We start from the raw sequence: 24,693 nt of genomic DNA, 5'->3' as shown, positions 1-24,693 counted from the left end.
TCCCTCTAGCTCAATTTTTGTTCATCATAGTTTCTTGTTTATATTAGCAATTTTGAATATAATTGGAATACAAATAATACTGACCTCACAGGCCGGGTGGCTTAATTAGTGTTTCTTGAGCACAATAAGACCCTCTGATTGAACCAAAGCGCTGACAAAATAAACAATCTGAGCAAATATTTTCCTGGTCAACCAGAGTCAGCACAGAGGTTATTTGTGTAATAGTGGGTGCATCTCAATATACGTTGGGGAAAGAGGAACAGACTGGTTTCTTTCCACACCTTTGGAAGTATCTGATTCCATGAGTAGCCCCCCTGAAATGGAGAAAGGATCTATCGGCTCGTGGTTTCAATAACCAACCTGGGGAAAATAATTGGCCATACCCCGATCAGTTCATAGCCCTGGCCTCAGGGATCTGTGTATTGCCCAACACAAAAAAGGAAATGTGTGGAAACATAAAAATAACATAGTTAAGAAACATAAACTAACAGTCCTGTTACCAACCCTCTAATCTCTGGCAGTTTAGTGGTCAAGGCCTCCACTCAACTACAGGCATCCACAAGGCATATCAAACCCTCACAGTCCTCTACTGAAGTTACAGGAGATGTTCTCCTGTAATTCCCTTATGGAGCTGAGCCTGAGCTCCTCATCTATATCTCCTACCTAGGAATCATCACCTAATCACCTGATGCTTCCCTGCTGAATTGGATAATCTGGCTGCCTCTCCAAAATCAGGCTAGCTGCTCCCCGGCCTCCCCGCTCTTTAAAGGGGTGGATAACCTTGGTACAGGTGCTACCCAAGTGTGAGTAAAGACATCAACACCTGGCTGAAAGAAAGCCATCAATTTTTTTAAAGGAATCATAATTAACTGAACAGTGAACAATTTGTTTTACTGCCAAATTACAGTTTAATTTCATTCTACATAGATGCCATGTACCATGATCCCAAGATAATCATCTTTAGACCATAAGAAAATGAAAGTACTGTACATCTCTCAGATGAAGTCAAAAACAATAGAAATGTGTCTAAAAGGTTAAATGCAGACAATTTTTACACTGAGCAGACGGGAACCTAAGAAAAGCTTACGGACAAGTTTACACCGTTAGCACTGTTAGTTTTTCACAACTTCTAGCCTGTTTCATTTGCAGCTGCAGCTGATAAAGAAATTAGCTTAGACAGAAAGCTAGTCAATTTTAATAAGTACATGACACGAACATATTTTTGTGCCTAATACCTTTGATGGCCAGAAGACATACGATGAAGACAATGATGCAACAATGTAATAAATTACTTGTGAGTAAATGCCCAATATGTGTATATGTAGTTAAAAAAAAGTGATACATACATCTCAAGGAATATAAACAGTTAATATTTTACTATAAGTGGAATATACTTAAAATAAGTGGAACGGGGAAGCTACAGACATCTTCATAATATCAGAAACCACAATTTTAAAAAATAAACATTACCTTATTTCATCAAAGGTTATCACTGCACTTTTAAGACTAACATTTGTACTTTAAAGTGACCTGTCCAACACCATCAAAAGAGTAAACCCCAACCCCTGTTTATTCAGAACTAAAATGATTTTGTAGTAAGATGGTGGCTGAGAGGTAAACTGAGATGTGACATGGCCAAAAAAGCATGATTAATCTACCATTTTAAAGGCTTCTCACTCCTCACATTCACATAATGTATATCAGTTTTAAAAGCATCTCATGCAAAATCCCACCATAATCATTCATCACAAAATGTTCCCAAATGATGAAAAGTTAAACCTGTTTTTTTAAAATAACTGGCAAATGTCTGTCTGTCTGTCTGAATGGTATAGAAATCAACACGAAAGTAAAAGATATTTTATGTTTTCCAACTGGTATCCTAGAACATAGCTGCTGATTTTCGGTTACCTTCTAGCTCACACTAACAATCAATATGGAATATTCCCCAAAGCTACAGAGGAGGGCAGTGAATGACAATTGGAGCATCTGCCTAGATAGATTAATATCAGAGCTAGTACTGTTAACTTTCTATTGTTGCCTAATGGGAAGAAAAATCTAATCACAAAACAAATTTTGATTATGAAGCAATAGAATCCTTCTGATGTACAACATAGTTTCATATTTATAATATATTTATAATATGTTTATACTGACTATAATCTCAGTAATGCTATCATGACAATGTGTCTCAGTGGTCTTCTTTTTTCAAGGTAATTGTCCTAATTGCCTGTAGCATGCAAAGCTTGGAAGAACCAGAAATTCACAGTAATACAATTTGATTATACATCTTCTGTCATCCTAAAATTAACCAGAGCACTGAAGACTGTTCACTTATTTTGCCTATATAAGTGACAAAAGTTATGGTTCTGTATACTGTACATTCATAGCAGGATGCCATCTCCATGTGCCACCAGCAGGAGGGATCAGGTTACCAACTTGCCACCAGAGTACACTTTCTATGGTCTAATATAATAGACCTGCAAACAATTGTTTCTAGCTTGAAGTGCAGTGGATCAAGATTTGATGCAATTCTCCTCTCCATCTCCCACGAGGTTGTTGTGCTAGCGCATTTTGTAGTCATTAGATACAGATGTTTCGCACAGCTGTCCTTTAAAATCCAAGTCTACTGTGAAATCCAGGTCACGCTGTAATGAAGATTTAGATGTAACACATAAGTAAGACTATACGTGGTTTTGTGTGTAAATTTGATTATCTGTACTTAACCTAAGAACAAGCACAGACTCAGAAAGACATGCCCACAGTGCTTTTGTTAGCAATTCAGTATCAGAATAAATGGCCCAACAACATTTGTTGTGTAACTACAGCTATGGAAGCTTTGTACATTCTTCTCAGAGGCTTCTTTATAGGCTTGTTGAAAATTTACCAAAATAGCAGTTTTAGAATAGCTACTCTGAAACAGGTATAAATCCCCATGCAGAAACACTTATTCTGGAATAAGAGGGGGTTTTCAAATTTAGGTGAATCCATTTCCAAACAAAATTCAGATTTTTCCTTCAAAAAATGGTTTTGATGGAAAAATTTTGACTAGCCCTATCATGGACTCGCCCCACCCACTGAAGTAAATGTGAGTCTTTCAATTCACTTGGCTCAGTTTGAATTAGTCTGTAAGGGTCACATTTTCAAAAGAGTTCAGCATACGCAACTCTAGCCAGATTTTCAAACAAACCTCAGCTCCCAGATTGGCCCCCAGCTGATATGGAAGAACTACAAAAGTATTCAGCAGCTAACAGCTGCCATTGAGAAGAACACGAACTGCTGGCTGCTGAAATTATTTGAGACCCTAACAATTTAAGTTAGCTGCCTATATTCGAGCTGAGTGCATCTGTAAATATGTAAGCCCTTGCATAGGTGCCTAACAGGGAGCAGCCAGGATCTCAGTTCTTTTGAAAATATAGCTCCAAATGTGTAACTTAAGTAATTACGCCTGATCATCCACCACTGAAAACCACAGGAATATTATTGATTTTGATGGCAATAGAAACACGCCCTTCCTTTTTATGTCACAAAGTCAGAGCCAGAAAACATACATGATACTTTGTACAACTGACCTAACTCTGTATTAGAAACCTTTCTTTTTCACCCACCCTGACTGCTTTACAATTTTAACAGTGTAACATTAATATTGCATTAACATAGTTATTTGCATCTAATTTCAATGAGGTTGTGAACAGACTTCCCGTGACCAAACTTAAGTTCAGACTCTAACAAGCTCACTCTGTTTACTCTTGCAATAGTACAGGGAGCATTACAACTACAAATTAAAACCAAGGTAGCTGACCTACCACATTTTTTGCATTTGGTTTCATGGATATAGATCCATAGATTTCTTCACCTCTTCTCACAGTTAGGTAATCCTCTAAGTAGAAGACAGTTTGCTTCCAGTGGGTATATGGAGCATCAGGGGCTACAAAACAGATATTGGCATTTATATGAAAAGGCATTTATGGCTGTCCTATGAATAGAACATTTGACTCTGAAAAAGCGGGAAAAATTCTCTTCTCATAGCTGATTTCAATTCACAATCTATCATAACACTTGTACAGATCCTACTTACGGTAGTGTAATTTCACTGACTTCAGCAGACTTACTCCAGATTTACATTGCTGTTAATCAGAAGTGAAACAGGCATTACTTACAGTGCCTTTTACTTAAAGATCTCAGAGCACTTACAAGAAAGGTAAGTACAGGCAGTCCCCGGGTTACATGGATCCGACTTACATCAGATCCCTACTTACAAACAGGGTGAGGCAACCCTGCACTAGCTGCTTCCCCCCAGCAGACCAGGGAGACGCGAAGCTAGCGCCCCCCCCCCCCCTCCCTCCAGCAGACCAGGGAGATGCGGAGCGGCTTTTCTCAGCAGACACCTCAGCTTGAGAATAAAGGACTGAGGGAAGTGAGGTGTGGGAGAATAAAACTGAGCTCTGGAGAAATGTTTGGCTAGAGTTTCCCCTACAATATGTACCAGTTCCGACTTACATACAAATTCAACTTAAGAACAAACCTACAGTCCCTATCTTGTACGTAACCCGGGGACTGCCTGTATCATTATACAATTTGTGGGCTAAGGGCTTGTCTTCAATATCTTGCTGCATCGATGCAGATACAGTGTGTCTGGTGAAGGCATGCTATGCTGACAGGCAAGCTCTCCCATCAGCTTAATTAGTCCACCTAAACAAGTGGTGGAAGCTATGTTGGCAGGAGAGCATTTCTCACTGACGTAGTATGGTGTAGACACTGTTTTTAAATTGGTCTTTAACTAATGTTGCTTGCAGATAGGGCTTTTTTATACGCCTGTGCAAGGTAGGTTACATCAACTTAAGCTGGGGTGGGCAATAATTTTAAATGGGGGGGCACTCTAAGATTTTGGTAAGTGGTCAAGGGCTGCATTTTGTGGAGAGGGTGCGGGATCATCAGGGACAGCAGGTGGAGTATAGAAAGTAGCTTGGGATAGAGGACTGGGGTGGAGGAGGAGGTGTGGGGTCTGAGAGGGAGTTTGGATGGAGGAGGGGGTTATGATCTGGGGCAGAGGCTCGGGGGGGGCAGTGTCCAGAATGGGGTATGGGTGCAGGAGAGGATTCTGGCCTGGGGGAGGCATGTAGAAGGGAGTGTAGGGTCTGGGAGGGAGTCATGACTTGGAGGAGGTGGAGAGAGGGGTTACAGAGGGTTTAGGTGATGACCTGGGACAGGAAGTTGTGGGGAGAGAGAAGGTGGGGTGCCAGAGGTAGGCTCTGGCTAAGAGACACTTACCTAGGCAGCTCCCAGCCAGGAGCCCTGCAGAACCTGAGACAGGCTCCATGCCTGTCTGCTGGACTGGCTGTTCCACATGGTTCTGCTCCATTATGGGGAGGGGGAAATGAGGGGCAGAGGAAGCTTCGCTTTGCCCCTTCCTCCAGCAAAATTTCTTAGCTCCTATTAGCTGGAAACTGGCAAATGGGAGCTAAGGGATTTTGCTAGGGGGAAAGCCTCCCAGTTCCTCCCCAGTGTTCAGAGCATGGAGAGCCAGCTTTTAAAGCAGCAGCTGCTGCATAGTAAGAGTGCCCGTGAGGTGGCCACACGCCGGATCCAGTGGCTTGGCAGGTCAGATGCAGCCCGCGAGCCACCTCTTGCCTGCCCCGACTTAAGCCCTGAGTGACTTTCCAAGGTCATATAGTGAGCCAATGACAGAACTAAGACAAGAACCCACTTCCTTTGACTATCAGACAAGTTTCCTAAAACCTGAACGACACTGCATTTCTCTGGGTGCTATCTAGAACTCCCAGCTTCCAATGGAAATCATTACCAAATTAAACTAGGTTCAACTGATTTTTTTGAAAAAATATATGTAAATATTTTGCTTATTTGCTGCCTCTGATTTCATAAGTAACCTGAAAAGTCTTCAGAGACAAGCCTTCAAGGTGGCTATTTTGAGAAACAGGCCTTAGGAATGTGACATCAACAACTCCAGCCTCAGTGTGATCTTGGTCTATTTTTCTTGCACGAGGCTCTATCCCCTATGCATGGGTTGCCCTTTCTGATCTGGACTGCATAGCCACTAGAGTTGTTCAGGAAATACTCAGTGATATTTCTTTCCATCGAAAAATGTTTGTTTAGCACAGTAAAGGCAACTTACTCGAGTCAGAAAACATTGGGGGGAGGGGAAATCTGCAATTGTCTAGATGTCCTGTTTTGGCATTTTCTAAATGAAACAAATTTGGTTTCCTGGTTTGAAAATAGTTTTAGTTTTGAAATTTAAGTTTTGAAATTTAAGCTAATTATTACAAGCAGTCCTGTGGCACCTTAGGCCTGGTCTACACTAGGGCTGCATCTGGACTGGCAAGTTTTTCCGCAAAAGAGACTGCTTTTGCGGAAAAACTTGCCAGCTGTCTACACTGTCCGCTTGAATTTGCGCAAGAACACTGACGATCTAATGTAAGATTGTCAGTGTTCTTCCGCAAATACTATGCTGCTCCCGTTCGGGAAAAAGCCCTCTGGCGCAAATGTATTTGTGCAAGAGGTCCAGTGTAGACAGCTAAAAACTGTTTTGCACAAAAAACCCCTGATGGCAAAAATGGTAATTGGGGCTTTCTTGCGCAAAACCGTGTCTAGATTGGCACGGACGCTTTTCTGCAAAAAGTGCTTTTGTGCTAAAGCGTCTGTGCCAATCTAGACGCGTTTTTCCGCAAATGCTTGTAATGGAAAAACTTTTCCGTTAAAAGCATTTGCAGAAAATCATGCCAGTCTAGACGTAGCCCAGGACCTTAGTCTGAAATTAGATCCCCAAGGTTGAATTTATAAACAGTGCATCCACCCTACCAAGCCCATTATTCCAGAATAAGGGACCATGGAATTTGAACTCTGTAGTCCTATTTTCTCAAGGAATAATGCTATTCCTGAACTTGCGAGTCCAAAATAATGTTAGTGTGGACACTTTGGTGCCACTAATTCAAACTATTTGGCCTCTGGGAGGCCTCCCTCAGCTCCCCAGAGTGCTTCTTGGGGCTCTGAGTCCAAGGTAGAGCATCCACATTAACAGAGCCTGCCTAGGACTACATTCAATTCTTCCCCATTGTGAGGACACGCAACTTTGAATTTGTAAAATTGGGTGCCAAGAAGTTGAACTTAGCAAATTCAAAATAATCTTCTAGTGTCGACATGGCCTTAGTCTAACAGATTTATTAGGGCATAATCTTTTGTGGATAAAATCCACTTCATTGGGGTTTGAAATTCTTTTTTAGAAGGACTACTTTCAGATTTGAGACAGCTGAACTGGAATTCATTTGCAAATTCAGCACTATCAACATAGAAATGAATAAGGATCTCAACTGGTTAATGTATTACAAAGACAATTTCCTCTCTCGTATTCACATGCCCACACCAAATGCTGTGAATAACCCACTTCCACCCTCATTAACACAAGCAACTTCTTTCTTATATATACCCCTGCTTCTGTAACTTATGCCCTAATAAATCTGTTAGTCTGTAAGGGTGCATCTACACTGCACCCAAAACCCGAAATAAGATACACAATTTGTGCTACGCAAATTGCGTATCTTTTTTTCAAAAATTTTACTTCAAAATAGGCTATTTCAAAATTTGGTGTATCTACACGGCACCAAATTTCAAAATAAAGCACTATTACGAGCCATTCCTTAACCCTCATGCAACAAGATTTACCGGGATGGTAAAATAGTCCGTTATTTTGAAAAATATTTCAATATATTTCAAAAATATTTCAAAATAAAGGTCGCATTCCTGGGATATGGGGTAGCTATTTCAGGATACCTCTATCCCAAAATAGCAGTGCAGTGTAGACATACTCTAAGGTGCAGGGGAGTCTTCATTGTTTTTGTAGGTACAGACTAACACAGCGACTCCCTGAAGCTAATAATAACTTAAAAATGTGAAAAATGATTGAGCGAAATGAAATATCTCAACATTTTTAAACAAAATATTTAAATAAATCAAAACAAAACAAAATTAGATATGTTGCTTTGTGAACAATTTTTGAGCTTTTTGACTTTGTCTCAGTTTTAAATAGGAAAAAATGTACAAAATCTTGAATATTTTCCCATTATGAGAAAACAAATTCCCACCAATCTTGAATAGTTTATAAATTCTCCATATTCTTGAGGACCACGCTTACAAGAATCCACCCAACTACTAATGGCAGATTCAGGAGTAAAGGGAATAGTCAGTGGGCCCAATTCTCTGCTGGCGTAACATCACTAAAGCCAATGGCTCAGTATCTTATACATTTGCCAAAAACCACTGAATCAGCAAGACAGAGCTAGTCTCTACCTTAACTATTTTGGGACAATCCTCAGCTGGTGTAAACTGAGATGACTGCACTGATGACCGCATTTGGCTAGCTGTTCTTTTGCTATATCTGTTTTAGATTGTGAGTTCTTTGGATTGGGGGTTGTGTCTTCCTTTATGATAGTACAGAAGTATAGTATGTTTGCTACCAGAAATGGGCAAACTAACATAACTACAATAAACAAATAATTCTCCTTCAGAATAATTCCCCATAACTTCTTACCTGCAGAAGAAGTGAAGGATCAACCCTGCAAAAGTATTTCAATTAACTGAACATAGGGTTTCTACGTCTAAGGATTTCAGACATTTAGCTGGTCCTTTAAATGCAAAAATATGCCCTGAATTTGTCTGAATTTCCCTCGGCATCAAGGCCTGAGCAATCTTCTATGCTATAATTAATTTACAGCCTGGTATGTTTTTTCAAAATTCTCAATACTGTTCATCACATTTGGGAGAGGACTAAATAGGTTAGAAATCATCATAAAGACAGCAGCAGGATATAAAACCAGATTTTGCTCTCATACTTCCCACTTTAATGTTTAGCTTTGCTTTAATCTTCTGAGCAAAGAGTTCCATTTTTAATGCAAAAGAAAGATATGACTGGGGTAACCTGCCTCTGAATATTCTCAGAGATTTAGAACTCTCTTCTGCTCCCAGAGTTTACACTGAATGACTAAATCTAGATGCAGATATGTGATCCAAAGCTCATCTGTTACAGGATGTCCTCTAAGATGATTCAATATCTCAACCATTTTGTTTTATTAATTTCATTCACACATCCTTTTAATTTACTGATGGATCCTCTTTCTACCCAGGGATTCCTTTCTATTAATATATTTTTGAAAATACTTCTTATTTCCCTTTGCTCATTTGGCTAGCATTAGAGGCCTGACCTTGCAAACCTGCCCCATTAGAATGCCATTTGCTTTCAGGGATTGATGGACCAGGCCTTTACTAATTCTACTGTCTATATCTTCCCTTCCCCCTGATAATTCAACAGAATGTGTTTGTCCCTTTCCTTTCCTTTCCCCTTTTGCATTTCCACCGGTTTTGGCTTTGGTTTTTAATTTTTATTTTCAGATCTTTTGAGCCACCACTTGTAAACCTACTTTGACTTCATTTTATTTTTTGTGTTCTTCTACCTCAGAGAGTCTGCTGCACAACTAGCCCTTGATCCAAAGCCCATAGGGCTGGCCCACAACATTTTGGCACCTGAGGCAGGGAGCTCAAATGACGTCCCCATGCCCCTTCGCAGCACCAGCAGCAGACACAATTTTCTACACCCTGGGGCCTAGTGGCGCCCCCTACAGTCTGGCACCTGAGGCGGCTGTCTCAGTTCACCTCATGGTAAGGCCAGCCCTGAAAGCCCATAACATTCACAGATCTTCACATTAACTTTCTTGAGATTTGGAACAGTCCTTCTCTTAGGATTCACCAAGCATATTCCATACTGGTGGGTTTTAATATTTCCTGCTATTGCACTTTACTCTCTCTTAGGCCATGTTTACACTAGGAGATTATTTTGAATTTACTAAATTCAACTTCTGGGCACCTAATTTTATAAATTCGAAGCTCGATGTCCTCACTATGAGGAAGAATCGAATGTAGTGCGAGGCAGGTTCCATTAATGTGGATATGCTACCTTGTGTTCAGAGCCCCAGGAAGCTCCCAAATTAGTTTGAATTAGTGGCACCAGAGTAGCCACGCTAACGCTATTTCAGACTACAAGTTTGGGAATAGAGTTATTTCTCATGAAAATTAGGTCTACAAAGCTCAAATTCCACGTCCCCTTATTCTGGAATAACGGGCTTGATAGTGTGGATGCATCACTTACAAATTCGGCTTTGGAGGTTTAATTTCAGCCTAAGGTCCTAGTATAGACCTGAGAGAAAAATTTTCAAAATTACCTAAGCCCAGACAATTAAATGTATTTGGGCACCTAACTCCCATTGATTTCACACCTCAGCCTTCAGAGCCTAAATCTCCCTGAATTTCACTAATATTTATATTCCTAAGTCACTTTTGAAAATGGGATTCCTAAGTCAATTGTGCACTTTTGAAAATTTTACTCTACATTTTTTTTATTTCCCAAGCTTGCTTTCATGATTCTTATATCCTTGTATTACATTGCTTGATGATTTCCATGGACACATTCCTTATTAGGACAGCCAGCTGAGTTCTTGGGCAAATTACTTAACAGCGTGTCTGTGACAGTTGCCTATTTATAAAATTGGTGAAAGGAATACTTCCTTTCTTTCACTCTTTTTTTCTCTTATTTATGTTGTAAAAATTTACAACAGAAACAGTCTGTTAGTCCCAATCACAGTAGTACCGACAGACCCCAGTGAGGTTGTGTCTACACTGCCCCACGATTCAGACTATAGGGGTATGAAAAGCAGTGCACACTAATGTGCAGATCTATAACTCTCCCCTCTGGACACTGTGGTTGCAAACTTTGAAGAGGACAAAGTTAATGCAAAATAGGAACCTTTTAGTTCACATCTGTACTGTTCACATGGGAGTTACAGAGTTGCACTTTGGTGTCCACTGCTGTTCACACTTTTGTAGGCTGAACTGCAGGACAATGTAGACAAGCCTTGAGATGTTTATACAACACCTAGTACATTGGGGCCCTGGTCTAAATTGTGGACCCAGGCATTAAATTAATTGATTCCATGAATCTGTTCAGATATGTAACCATTTTAAGACCCACTTCTTCCTCATGACTCCATGATCTCATGGATAATAAAACAATCACATCTTGCATGAAAAGCCTTCTAACTTCCTCCATCACATTTATTTTAATCTTCCATTTCCGTAGGACTAAAATACAATGTTTAAATCAGTGTAAATCTGAAGTAACTGAAATTAATGGAGTTACACTGGTATGAGAGGAGAATCAGCTCCAGGGAATAAATTACCAGCCAAGGATGGGAGCAAAGAGCATGAATGAACAGGAATGTAAGGTGAAAATTCACAACAACAAAAGTCTGGTATATAGAACTAAATGCCCTTTTCCTGTTCTTTACTTTTCTTACATGGATTATCCACAGATTCTGCCACGCTGAAATACTGTGCTTGTAAATTAAGAGGACTGATTCTGATGTCACATTGGTTTTACCTAATATAATACTATTGGTTTCAATCCAGTCATTTCTTATTTACCTCAGTGTGAGAGAAGAGCTAATGTTCCACAGAAATATGAAAGATGGTTTTCCAAACAAATGAATCTCATAAACCATAGCAATATTTTTCACACATATTTTAACACAATAAAAATATTTTTAAGACTTGCATAAGACACTGTATTTAGAGACAACCCTCTCCCAATCCCATTTCACTGAAAGATGATAACACAGTAATTCCAGAAGAGCTATTTATAAAAAGAAAACCAAAAAAGAGAGAGAGAGATTTCCCCCCCTGTTAAACGAGTCTTTGTATTTATTGGCAAGTCTGGGTCAATGTGACCAGACAGAGAGATGAGAAACACATAAGAATTTAGGAGTCTTTTTGCTTGCTTATTCTTCTCTCTTTCTGCTAAGAGAAGTTGATTTAAATTGCTGTCTGCTGGAGACAATGATATGTGTTCAGTATGCTCTTCATAGTAAAAATGCAACTGTCTGTGACAAGCCAAACTGAGTTTCTTCCAGTATTACTATCATGCATTCTCTGAAATCACATTAACATAATCAGACTCATGAGATAATGAGAAAGATGCTGAGGTCTGGTTTGCTCACAGATTTAGTACCAGTATCACAAATTTGGTTTAGATGGTGTGATTTTTTTTTTTTTTTGGATAGCTGAAATAGATATACTAACACAATCCTGGTATGGAAGTATTTATACCAATAAAAATGTGCCTTATATTAGGAGAGCTTATACCCTCTTCTTTATGGGAACAGGCCACTATATGCACCTTTAAACTAATATTTACACTAATGGAGACTGACCTGCTTAGTATATTGTTATAATGAAAGTGGTACAACTTATGTGTGTAGCACAGCTGGATGGGAAATAGTTTCCCCTTAAAGTAAGAACTGTTATAATTTTGAATAATTTTGCTGTCCCAAAAAGGGATGAAATGTAAATATCTCTAAAGTTTTCACAAACTGACAATCCAATTTTTTTATTGCACCAATCAAAATCAAGTCATTTCCATAATTTAAAAACAGTCCATGTTTATATCAAATGTTTTGTTATTTTACCTTCCCTTAGTATGACTTAATTACAACTTTGAACCAAAAAGTTGTTTTGGAGAAAAAATTAACCTTTTTGTTTACAAAATATCATAATGCAACTTTTCCACAATTTTGAAATGTTTATTTATTTCAAAAGTTTTTTGAAGAGGAACATTTGCCAAAACCGATCCTTTGTTGAAACCAACACTTTTTGTTTCTACAAATCAGCATTTTCTGAGGATATATGTTTCAACCAAAAAAATCTCAACCCGCTGTAGTGTGTAGACAAGTGCTAAATTATGTAGCAATGCTTCCTTGAAAGCTTCCCATACCCACGTGACTAGTTGGATGTCACTGAGTGCATGCATGCATGAGTTTAGATCCAGAATCCAGATCCACGCCAAAGGAGCTTCATTAATCTCTTCTCTGTTTGGCTTGCCTCTGGTAAAATTTCAAAATGGGAACATTTTAGGGCCAAATGAAGTCTGATCCAGCACAGATGCTTCGGGGAGAGAATGCAGGGGGTTCCAATCATCTCCAATGTTCCTTAGAGAAGATTGAGGTAATCTGATAGTCTGTGCTCCCTGAACTGAGGAGCGCGATGTGTCTGAATAGATGGAGGCATGTAATCCTAGACGCTCAAATCTATTAGGCAATTGTCAGTCTCTTCTACCATTTAAAAATGTTTAATAATGATGTGCCAAATACCTAAATAAAGCTAATCAGTGTAGTTTTATTGACATAAGTGGTTCTCTGCCAACATTCATCAATTGTATCATTGGACCACATTCTTATTTGCAAAACGGGCCTTATACACTACTCCGGTTGATATCAAGGTTAAAAAATATGTCAAAAATTGGGGGGGGGTTAATAAATATTTTTTCATAAGTATCCGTTTTTTTATTGTAATTCAAAAACAAACAACTAAATAGTAAAAATTAGTTCAGTTGAAAACAAATACTTTGACAATTCTTCAAAATATTTTCATTTGGCTATATTACTGAGGTGCCTCATAGAAGTTGTTCTTCAGTATATTCATATGGCTATCCTTCACTATGGAGCCAGATTTCATGTCCCATGATGAAACCCTGGTGCATCATGGGAGCTCTAGTCAGACCTGGGAATTCACACTATAGAGGAGAATGGGGACGTGAGGCACTCTACTATAACTGCTATGAGATACCACTCTGACTTTTCATAGTCAAGTTCAGTTTTTCAACATAATATTTTGATTTCAGATTTTTCAACAAAATAAAAATTTTCTGGTGGGGTGGGAATTTTCTGACAACATCTAAGTTACATCCACTTTAAGGCCTGTCACAGCTTCATAATCTTGTCTTGGGGCAAATGATACTCTGGCCCAGTGATATTTTGGTATCCTGTCCATTTAAATACAGTCAGACAGGCTACATCTAGACTACAGGCTTCTTTCGGAAGAAGCTTTTCCGGAAGAGATCTTCCAGAAATACTTCTTTCGAAAGAGAGCATCCATACTGCAAAAGCACATGAAAAAAGCTATGTGCTTTTTTGAAAGATAGCATCCACATTGATTGGACGCTATCTCACATGTAAGATGTGATTAATATGGATGGAGTGGCCACCAGGGAAACTGTGCTTTTTCCTAGAAGCTTCTTCTTTAGAAAAAGAACCCTCTTCCCCATCCACACATGCCTTTTTCCAAAAGAGCTCTTTCAGAAAAAGGTTACTTCCTCATAGAAAGAGGTTTACCACTGTCGGAAAAACCCTTGTATTCTTTCGACTTTCTGTTGAAAGTACACAATTGCAGTGTGGACATAAGTGAAGTTTTTCTGGAAAAACAGCCTTTTTTTTGGAAAAACTCTGCAGTGTAGACACAACCTCAGTCATTAGATTTTTTTTTTTAATAAGCTATACTGGCTAAGGCAAGACTATGAACTACTTACTCACTTTGGTGAGCAGTTCACAAAAATAGGACTACTGCAGTGAGTATCTGTTCATCGATGTGAATAAAAGATTCACATTCTCACCTTCAGGATTATGATGCAATGGAGTTGTGGCAGTAAAGATATAACGCACCTGTGGAAAATCCCATTTTCTTGTGGCACTTTGTAAATTCAATATTAAAATAGGTGACTAGGGCATGGATGTAGTCGTTGCGCTGAATTTGGAGGCAGAAAGCGGATGTAAATGCCAGCTCTTCAGTCTTCACTGTGTAAATATCCACTTCCTGCATAGAGCAAAAAAGAATAAGCTATTTACATAACAGAAGTCTGTATATATCTTGATTTGTGTTGACTAGACTAGGTGAGCATATCTGTTTTACACGTTGAGTGATATATTTAAACATTTTATTTATTGTTCAGCAATATAGATTACTAGCAGCCCATTGCTCTGTAAGAAATCAATGGCATATTTGAGAAGAATAGCATCCATGAAATCAGCAAATGACCCAGAAGGGGGGATCTTACAACCAGGCAGCCAGCCAAATAACTCACTAGCTTAGCAAAGAACAATGGAGAGGTCAACCAGTGAAAGGAAATTTTCCCTGGGGGATTGCAGTAGTTAGAGAGAAATAAGGTACGAAAATATGCTTTGAAATAGAAAAAGTAGAAGGGGGAATCTTTAAGGCCCAATTGCAAGACCCTTATTCTCTCTTGTACTTATTACTCAGCATGAGTAAGAGTGGCAGAATCTGACCCTTCATAACTGGCAGAGGACAGTTAATGATAAATTAGGAGTGGGTACAAGCCTTAGGGTTGGAAATAAATTAGAATTTAGACTTAAAAAAATGGAGACAGGGCCATGAAAGCTGGCAGCAGAGACAGCAAGAAAATTAAGCCATACCACATCTGTTTACCTGGGTCAGGCCTGAGAGGAGATGGAAGGAGTTTTCATCACTTGTAAGAACTGCACACAGATATATAGCTGAGTGAATAATGCAGAAAATATTCCATGAATATTCATTTGAATTCTAAAATGTATTTTCTTCGGCCATGTCTGGACACATTGTCATGAACAACCCAGTTCTGGCAGGGATGTGGGTAAGATGATTTCCCAAATTTTGCTGCCTCTAATTTCTACTTAGCAGCATGGTTACATTTGCTGATATGTAAGGCCTCTTCTATGAATGTTGATTCAGAAAGGCAACTTTTTTCACTCTTGGATCCTCTTAACAGAGGGGACTATGGGTTTGCTATGTAGCGCTAAATAAACAGACTCTCCGCAAAGGAGGCAACATGGCCCCTTTCCCCCCAATCATGCTTTCCGACCTTGTATCACAGAATGGATTCCAAATTTTAGGTGAAGGATTTTTTTTAGACCACAGAAGGGAAGTAAGTGAGTCCCAATGTGGCTTGACTGTGGCATTGGACTATGAAGATGCAATCTCCAAGGTAGCGTACTTATGCAGATTCTCAAATCAGATCTCACACTTCAGTGCATAAGCTGATTGCCTCAGGAACCAGGATGAATTTTCCCCATGCACGTATAGCATTGCACAGTTGGCCGGGATGGTGTATTATGCATGTTCATTGTTTTCCTATCAAATCCTGGATAATGTGAGAGGCAGGATACAAGGCTTGGTAAGCCATTTATCATATCTGATCGTATGGGAAATTCTATATTTCTAATGGTGCATATTATTATATCCCTGTAAGTACATCCACCTTCACTTCCTCTTTTGTTTGTGGTCAGGTGCAACAATTTGGTAATGAGTCAAATAAACCAGATATCCTGCTCTTCATATCAAAAGGAGGAAAATCAATTCCAACATAAACAGAAAGAAAAAAGACAGAAGCTGTTCATGCATACTGAGGCATAAAGTTTGTTATATACTACCAAAGTCTGAAAAGGAAACAAACGGGTTAAATTCTCTTCTCCATTACATCAGTGTAAACCTGGAGTAATTAGATTGACTGAAGTGGAGTTTCTCCAGATTTATATCAGTATAGTGGAGGTCAGAATCTAGCACATTTATTTGGAATACAATTCTATATTTTGGCAAGAACCTGCAATAACATAGGAAAGGTATAGTAACAAAAACGGGAAAGACAGGCTCAGCTATAATTCAGAAATGTATTTCTTTGCTTTGACCGCACAATTCATAGATTTCCCTGAAAGGATAAAAACAAAGGGTAAGATGGCCTGCATCTTTACCAACAGAGCTCTAGTTTTTGTGGGATGTGTTGGAAATACTGTTCAGGAACAGTACACCATATGAAAACAGTTGTATTCAGTTTCCAAGGTCATGGACTGCTATCTACCATGTGGAGACATTGAATTCTCTGTCACATGTTTATAAGTGGTATAAATGAAAACTGCCTGAGTGCTTTGAAGAGCAGTACTTCTCTGAAAAGTGATTTCTGCATAAAAAGCATTGCAGAGGTTGTCACTTAACAATGCCTTTCCAAAGATGATTAATCTACAAGTAAAAATAATTTTTTGCTGCTATCCCTGCCAACCCACTTGGGATTTCCTTCTCCCTCATGATCACTGTACTGATGGCTTTCAACCAACAGAAATTGTGATTTTGGATGCCTCAGTTTTTTAGTGTCTGATTTACAGGCAGTGCTGAGCACTGAGACCCAAAACATAGGCACAAATTAGGCACCCAAAATAATGAATCACTTCTCAAAATCTTGGCCAAAGATTTGCAAGCCAAATTGAGCCTTCCATGACAGTTGCAGTTCCACTGTCTTCAGTGGATTTGCATGGATGTAACTGATTCGAATTTAGCAAACTTTTTTTGTTGAAAGACTTAGGATCCTGTTCCCCCCTCTCTGAGCTATACAGAATCAAAAGCAATACAAAAATTAGTTTGCCAGCGAGTCGGTAAAAATGTCTTTGGAAATATATATTTGGAACAAAAATACTCATAAAAAAGATGATGCCATTTTTACAGTCATTTTTTTTTCATTACAGAACCATACTTTAATTTGCTATGCAAAGAAGGAGATTTAAAAAAAATGGTATTGATCAATTTGTACAATTTTGGTTTAGTACTGACTCAGTCCCTGTTCAGATGCCATGCATTCCTCTATTAGATGTGTGCTCTTGCTTCTCAGTCAAATCCCAGGTGGCTAAATGCTAATTTTGCATAAAATTAGAGGGAAAAGTCATGCTCCTCCACATTTCTCTCTAAATTATGCAAAAATCAGGCATAATTGAGCATAAACCTGGTCCAAACAGAGCCCTTAATTGTAATAAAGTGTTAAGATGAGAAATATTAAGAGTGATATAAACACAGCAGCTAAATGCATAGGACCAGATTGTGGCTGGGAGCCTATGGAGAAGCACAAAGGGTAACATTGGCATAAGGAACCTCCCCCACTGTGCATCCCACTCAGTTGTTATATTCAGGAAGGTGGAAGGATTAGTTTGTGCCACATGTGGCAGAAGTCACCTCAACAGTGGGTGAAGGGTGTGGGAGTACTTAGAATCTCCGTTCCAATGCAGTAATGACTCCCTTTCAGCTCCTGACCGTGTGGCTGGCTGTAGAGAAGAGGTTGCGGAAAGGGAAAGAAGAAGAGACTGAGGGTACAATGTGCAGCTCTCTCAGAGCTTTGGCAACCCTGCCTCCATGCTAGTCTCCTGATAGGCTCAATAGCATAACGTGGGTGCAACTGGTGTCTCATGCCAGCAACCTCTTCAGCAGTGTCATACTGCAGGACAGGTAATGAACCTGCGTCTGTGGCTCCTTGACGCTTGTAGGAACTGATGCATTGTAAGTCCTCTCATTCCCCACTCTTACGTTGTGCAACCCCTCCCCAATTTGCGCAATGGAGGTCAGCTGTGGGGGGAAAAATTCCCTGCTTTACATCATTTCGCTATACATCCACATTTTTTAGAAAGTATCTTGGATATATAGCAGGGATGCCCTGTACTTGACTCAGCTCTTAGTCTATTGATTCCAATAGCACTACTGTAGATAGGGTGCTCCTCAATGTAAGGGTAGAAGAATCAGGCCCTTAGATAGTAGGAGCCATGCTAAACTAAGCAATAAATGCTGTAAAACAGTGGTCCCCAACCATTAGAGGTTGCCGGGCGCCAGGGGGCGTGGCCGTTTGCCCGCCGGGCGCCAGGGGGCGGGGACAATTGTGCTCCCGGGGGGCGGGGCCCCCCCATAGCTGCGCGCCCGGGGCCGGTGCCCCCTCCAAGGGCTGCACACTTGGGGCCAGCGCTCCCGCCCGCAAGTGCCACGCGCCCGGGGCCGGCGCCCCCTGCAAACGCCGTGCGCCCAGAGCGCGGGCGGCCAATCCGCGGCACTCCCGGGGCTGGCGCTCATCGTGCGCCATGTGCCTGGGGCTGGCTCCGGCACCGCGCATGCGCCACGTGCCCAGGGCCAGGCCAGCCTTGAGCACTTGGCGGGCGCACACAAATGCCCCCACGGGCGCCATGGCACCCACAGGCACTGTGTTGGGGACCACTGCTGTAAATTTCCTTGGGGGACTAAATCTTGCCCTCATGTATGGACACTATTTTCCCAGGAGGAGTCATTATTCATTTTAATATCTGGTAAACCCTGTCGAATGCATGATGATGGCTGCTCCCAAGGCATGGTCCTCGTGACAGAGGCAAGTGGTGGACTTCCTCAGAAGAAAGTGTTAGGAAGTATTTGTAATGTTAGATAGATGCAGAGCTTACTATCCCTTAGGTTTTGAAAATAAGATATTTAATTTAAGACCACTCCAGGAAGTTCACAGAAGTTGACTCTATGTATAACTTAAGTGTTGCTCATAGCTCTACTCCTGTGTGCACACACAGATCTTTACCTCAGATGCTTTAAACTCAAGCTAGCAGGCCCGTCTTGGGATACGGGTTGAAGTCTAAGGCCATGCCTACACTACCAGTTAAGATCAACTCTAATATGGTTGATTTCTGAGCACCCGATTTTGCAAGGTCGGAGGTCCCTGTCCTCACTGCAGGGAAGAGTCCAATTTAGTCTGAAGTAGCACATCCCTGTTAGGGAGCCTGCTGTTGACTCAGAGAGTGATGCACCGTGCACAGGTTTGCATTCTGAGGGTATGTCTACACTACCCCCCTAGTTCGAACTAGGGGGGTAATGTATGCATACCGAACTTGCTAATGAAGCCCGGGATTTGAATTTCCCAGGCTTCATTAGCATAAAGCCGGCGCCGCCATTTTTAAAAGCCGGCTAGTGTGAACCCCGTGGACGAGGTGCGAACGAGGAACGAGGCGTACAGATAGTTCGGATTAGGCTTCTAATCCGAACTATCTAGTCCGTGCCGCGTGTAGCCGCGCGGCACGGGGTTCGCACTAGCCGGCTTTTAAAAATGGCGGCGCCGGCTTTATGCTAATGAAGCCCGGGAAATTCAAATCCCGGGCTTCATTAGCAAGTTCGGTATGCATACATTACCCCCCTAGTTCGAACTAGGGGGGTAGTGTAGACATACCCTGAGTTATGGTCTCAGTGCCTGCTGGGACCAAAACTCTGCAGCAGGTGGTTATGGGCTCATGTTGGCAGTGTCCCATAATGCACTCATCTAGTCCCTCCCCCCTTGCATAAGATAAATAGGAAGTAGTGTGTTCACATTTTTTGTGCCCTGGTTTCCCACGCAGATGCCAGAGCAACGCAAGCATAGATCCCAGTTTGCAGCAAACCATTCGGATACTTATGTGTGCTGTGGTACACCTAATGACGCAGTACTTCAAGAGCGTAAAAGGATGAATCTTGGTTTCGCATGGAATTGCTGCTCAGGCAAGCCCTGATGCTGATGCAAGCGCAGCTGCCAGCCAGTCCTGTGGACCCGGGTATGCCAATTCTGGCACAGTGAGACAAGCACAGACTGGTGGGACTGCATTGTGATGCAGAGATGGGATGATCAGCAGTGGCTGCAAAACTTCAGAATGAGCAAGGCCACTTTCTTAGAATTTTGAAAATGTCTTTCTCCTGCTTTGGGGCACAAGAAGACCCAAATGAGACCTGCTTTGACCCTGCAGAAGCAAGTGGGAATAGCCCTCTGGAAGTCTGCAATTCCAGATAGCTACCATTCAGTAGGGAATCAATTCAGAGTGGGGAAATCTACACTGGGGCTACATCTACACTGGCAGCTTCTTCCAGAAGAACTCTTTTTCGGAAGAGTTCTTGTGCAAAAACTCTTCCATAAGAGAGCATCTACACTGGCATGTGCTTTTGCGCAAGAGCATCCATTGCAGTGTAGATGCTCTCTTGTGCAAGAAAGCTCTGATGGCCATTTTAACCATAGGGCTTTCTTGTGTAAGAAATTCATGTTGCCTGCCTACACTGGCCTCTTCTAGGAGAGCTCTTGCGCAAGAGGGCTTATTCCTGAGTGGAAGCACCATAGTTCTTGCGCAAGAAGCACTGATTTCATACATTAGAACGTCAGTGTTCTTGCCCAGGAACTTGCAGCCAGTGTAGACAGGCAGCAAGTTTTGGCACAAAAACGGCTGCTTTTGTGCAAGATTGCACCAATGTAGAGACAGCCTGGGGGTTGTTGCTATACAAGAGACCTAGGCAATTAATACCATTCTGCTATGGAGAGTTGTGACTCTGGGGCTATGTCTACACTACAGAGTTTTTTCAGAAAAATGGCCATTTTTCTGACAAAACTTCAGGAACATCCACACTTCAGTTGCATTCTTTCACAAGAAAATCAAAAGAACAGAGGGGTGTCCGACATTGGTAAGCCTCTTTCTACAAGGAAGAAGCCTTTTTGCGAAAGAGCTCTTTTGGAAAAAGGCGTGTGTGGACGGGGAAGAGGGAACTCTTTCGAAAGAAGAGGAAAGAGGAAAAAGCACAGGTACCTTAGGGTATGTCTAAACTACATGGCTCCATCGACAGAGCCATGTAGATTTGTCTGTTTGGCAAAGGGAAATGAAGCCGCGATTTAAATAATTGCGGTTTCATTTAAGTTTAAATGGCTGCTGCGCTGAGCCGACAAACAGCTGATCAGATGTTTGTTGGCTCAGTGCACTAGTCTGAACGCTTCTGCGCCAACATGAAAGCCCTTTATCGACCTCCCCGGTAAACCTCATCCTATGAGGCATAACGGGGAGGTCGATAAAGGGCTTTCAGGTCGGCATGGGAGCGTCCAGACTAGCGCACTGAGCCGACAAACAGCTGATCAGCTGTTTGTCGGCTTAGCGCGGCAGCCATTTAAATTTAAATGAAGCCGCAATTATTTAAATCCCGGCTTCATTTCCCTTTGCCGATCAGCCTAATTTACATGGCTCCATCGATGGAGCCATGTAGTTTAGACACACCTTTAGTGGCCATGCCATCCATAGTAAGCAGAGCTTACATGTGAGATAGCGTCTATTCAGTGTGGACGCTCCCTGTTGAAAAAGCAGATTGCTTTTTCGATGCGCTTTGGCAGTGTGGACTCTCTCTTTTGGAAGAAGTTTTTTTGGAAGATCTCTTCTGGAAAAGCTTCTTCTGAAAGAAGCCTGCAGTCTAGACATAGCCTGGGAAATGTGGATACCATAGTGTATGGCTTTTGCCACGATGGAGTTCCCTAACTGCAGTGGAGAGAGAGACAGAATACACATCCCCATTTTGGCCCTGAGTAACTTGCCAAGGAATACATAAACTGAAGGGGTGCTTATCCAGGGTGCTGCAGGTGCTGGTGGATCACAAGGACTGTTTTCCCGACATCAGTGGGGGATGGTCAGAAAAGGTGCATGATGCATGCATCTTTAGGAACACTTGTCTTTTCCAAAAGATGCAGAGTAGAGCTGTTTTCCCAGACAGAAAAATCAGAATCGGAGTCGTGGAAATGCCTATTGTGATTCTTAGCGTCCCAGCCTATCCCTTGCTCCTGTGGCTCATGAAGCTGTACATGGACTTCAGCAAGGAGGAGTTCAACTACAGGCTGAGCAAGTGCAGAGTGGTGGTTAAAAGTACTTTTGGATGTTTAAGGGGTGGGTTTAGGAGCCTCCTGACTTGGTCGGACCTCAGCAAATACAAACATTGCCTTTGTGATGGCAGCCTATTGTGTACTCCATAATCTTTGTGAGAGCAAGAGAGAAATGTATCTGACAGGATGGGGGGCTGAGGCAGAGTGCCTAGGCAGAGAGTTTGAGAAGCCAGACACCAGAGCAATAAGGAGAGCACAGCACAGGGCAGAACAAATCAGAGAGGCCTTGAAAGACAGTTTATGAATGGCCAGTTTTGAGACTCTTCCATGTTGCTCTCAACACATTGCCCCTGCATTCCTGTGTTTGCCTTTAATCCCTCACCCCATCCCTGCAATTCAAGCAATAAAGAGACCATTGTTCAAAGAGTTTTTATTTGGGGAAAACAGCTAGGAAATGAAAGAAGTGGGAAGGGGGAAGGAGGGTTCAGATATGTGCATGGGAGTGTCTTCTGCCTCCTGATGTCCTGGAGAGTAAGGCATCCCTTGAGTTCCACACCCTCTTCCCCTCTGCCCATATCCTGGAACCCCAGTGGCCCCTGAGGATTCTCGGAGTGGAAACAATGGGGCTGAAGGAGGAAGGACTGGTGTTGTCATCGGGGTGGATGGGGTTCTGGTAGAAGTCCCTCTCCAAGCATGCAGACAGGCGCTCCATCACAGCTGTCAGGGAGGCAAAGAGAGTCTCCGGCTGCCTCTCCTGCTGCTCCTTGGAGGCTCTCCTCTCCTGGCATTCAGCGATATGATCCTGTCACTTTGCCTGCATTTCCTCCACGAGGCTCTTCGTCTGCTCCCTGAACATGTCCTCCCTTGTGCATTTTCGCCTGTGGATCTGAGCCAGGTGGGCAGATGCTTCAAAAGAGGGAGTACGCAGGGAGTGGCTGCAGTCCAAGCTGCAATGAAGAGTTACAATGGTACACATTACAGCAGATACATTGTGTTAAGCCTAACCCTAATCTGTTAACCTACACTGAAGGTCTCTGTAAAAATAATGGAGATATGTTCTATGCAAGACCAAACATTGACTTTAAAGAGGGCACTTTATAGCAGGTGTACAGAGTTCTTAGGGGAGCATCTGGACATGCGGTTTGGAGGTAAGCAGGCATGGTAAGGGGTCAGCCAGGGCAGGAGCCTGCAGGTGGGGAGGAGGGGGGCAATGGGAGAGGGCAGCTTTTCTCTGCACCCAGAATATGCCGGGTCTAGCACATGTGGCTGTCTGAGACCGTGCTACTTTTTTAGCCTGGGGGGGAGGGAAGAGGGAGATGTGTGTTCATCTCTTGTGGCCTTCCAGAAAGAGTGTGAACAGCTTCCCCTTCTCCTTCATCCAGGTTGCTAGGAGAGATATCAGTCTTCTCACAGAGTGATTTGCAGTGGATGCTGACTGAATGTTGCCATAAACCTGGGCCTTATGCTGCAAATCTTTGTGGTTCAGTGATGCCAGACCACTTACTGGTGGCTTCACGTGGGAAGGTGGCCTACCATGGAGGACAGAATAAGGCAGGCCTCCCCAAAAATACCTCGTGAGAAGAGTCAAAGAGTTCCTAGCTGAGAGCTTCATGGAGATGTGTAGGCAAGACTCCCATTCCATCTGTAGACACATTAACAAGCTGTTCTGGGTGCCCATGCTGTGTAGGCACAGAGTGCACCACACATCACGCCCAACTGCCTTAACTGCTTGTAGTAAGGAAAAAAATTGTGAACTCACCAGAAGTTCCCTCCCCGAGGTCAGTGCTCAAATGGGAGACATCCTGGGAGGAGGGGTCTGCTCCAGTGTCATGGCCAGATCTTGGCTCTTGTTGAGCGCTGACTGGCTATGCTCCTCTTATTCCTCCTCCTCTTCCTCCCCCTCTGCCACCATGCTGTCCTCCACGCTGATGCTAGAACTATCTTGGCTGGACTCCATGGCCAGGCTTGGGAAGCTGGACAGGTCCCCCACCCTCCTGCCCTATAATGGCATCCAACTGCTTCTAAAAGCAGTATCTGTGAGGTGCTGCACAAGACCATCCATTAGCCTCCTTACCCTTGTGGTGAGACTGTCTCAGCTCCCTGATTTTACCTTGGTGCTGCTGGGCCTACCTGGAATGGCCTTTAGCCACCAGGCAGCTTGCGATCTTTGCGTAAATGTCTGCATTTCACTTGCTAATTCGGAGCTCAGAGAGAATGGATTCATTTCCCTAAACCTTGAGGAGGTCCAAGATCTCCAGGACTTTCCACGCTGGTGCTCTTCTGTATCCTTGGGAACTGGAGCCCATGGGAGTAAAAATACTTGAATTCGTTGAAGTCAGGTCCACATGTGCCGTGATGTGCTGCTTGCTCTGAGATGTGTTCTC

General features: G+C 42.1%; 1 protein-coding gene across 1 annotated transcript in view; it reads right to left on the bottom strand.

Moving 5' to 3' along the window:
* Nucleotides 1-901: 901 nt before the first annotated feature.
* The window catches only part of PRMT8 (protein arginine methyltransferase 8), a 121,083-nt gene continuing 97,291 nt past the window's right edge, over nt 902-24,693 (bottom strand). The window contains exons 8-10 of the mRNA XM_006123033.4: nt 14,550-14,700; nt 3,804-3,925; nt 902-2,645 (exon numbers count right to left, since the gene is read on the bottom strand). Coding sequence (XP_006123095.1) covers nt 2,562-2,645; nt 3,804-3,925; nt 14,550-14,700 — 357 coding nt within the window. The 3' untranslated portion in view covers nt 902-2,561. The remainder of the gene's footprint in view (nt 2,646-3,803; nt 3,926-14,549; nt 14,701-24,693) is intronic.

Source organism: Pelodiscus sinensis, chromosome 1, assembly GCF_049634645.1.
Source record: "Pelodiscus sinensis isolate JC-2024 chromosome 1, ASM4963464v1, whole genome shotgun sequence".
Taxonomy (NCBI): Eukaryota; Metazoa; Chordata; order Testudines; family Trionychidae; genus Pelodiscus; species Pelodiscus sinensis.
This window is presented reverse-complemented; position numbering and strand designations above follow the sequence as displayed.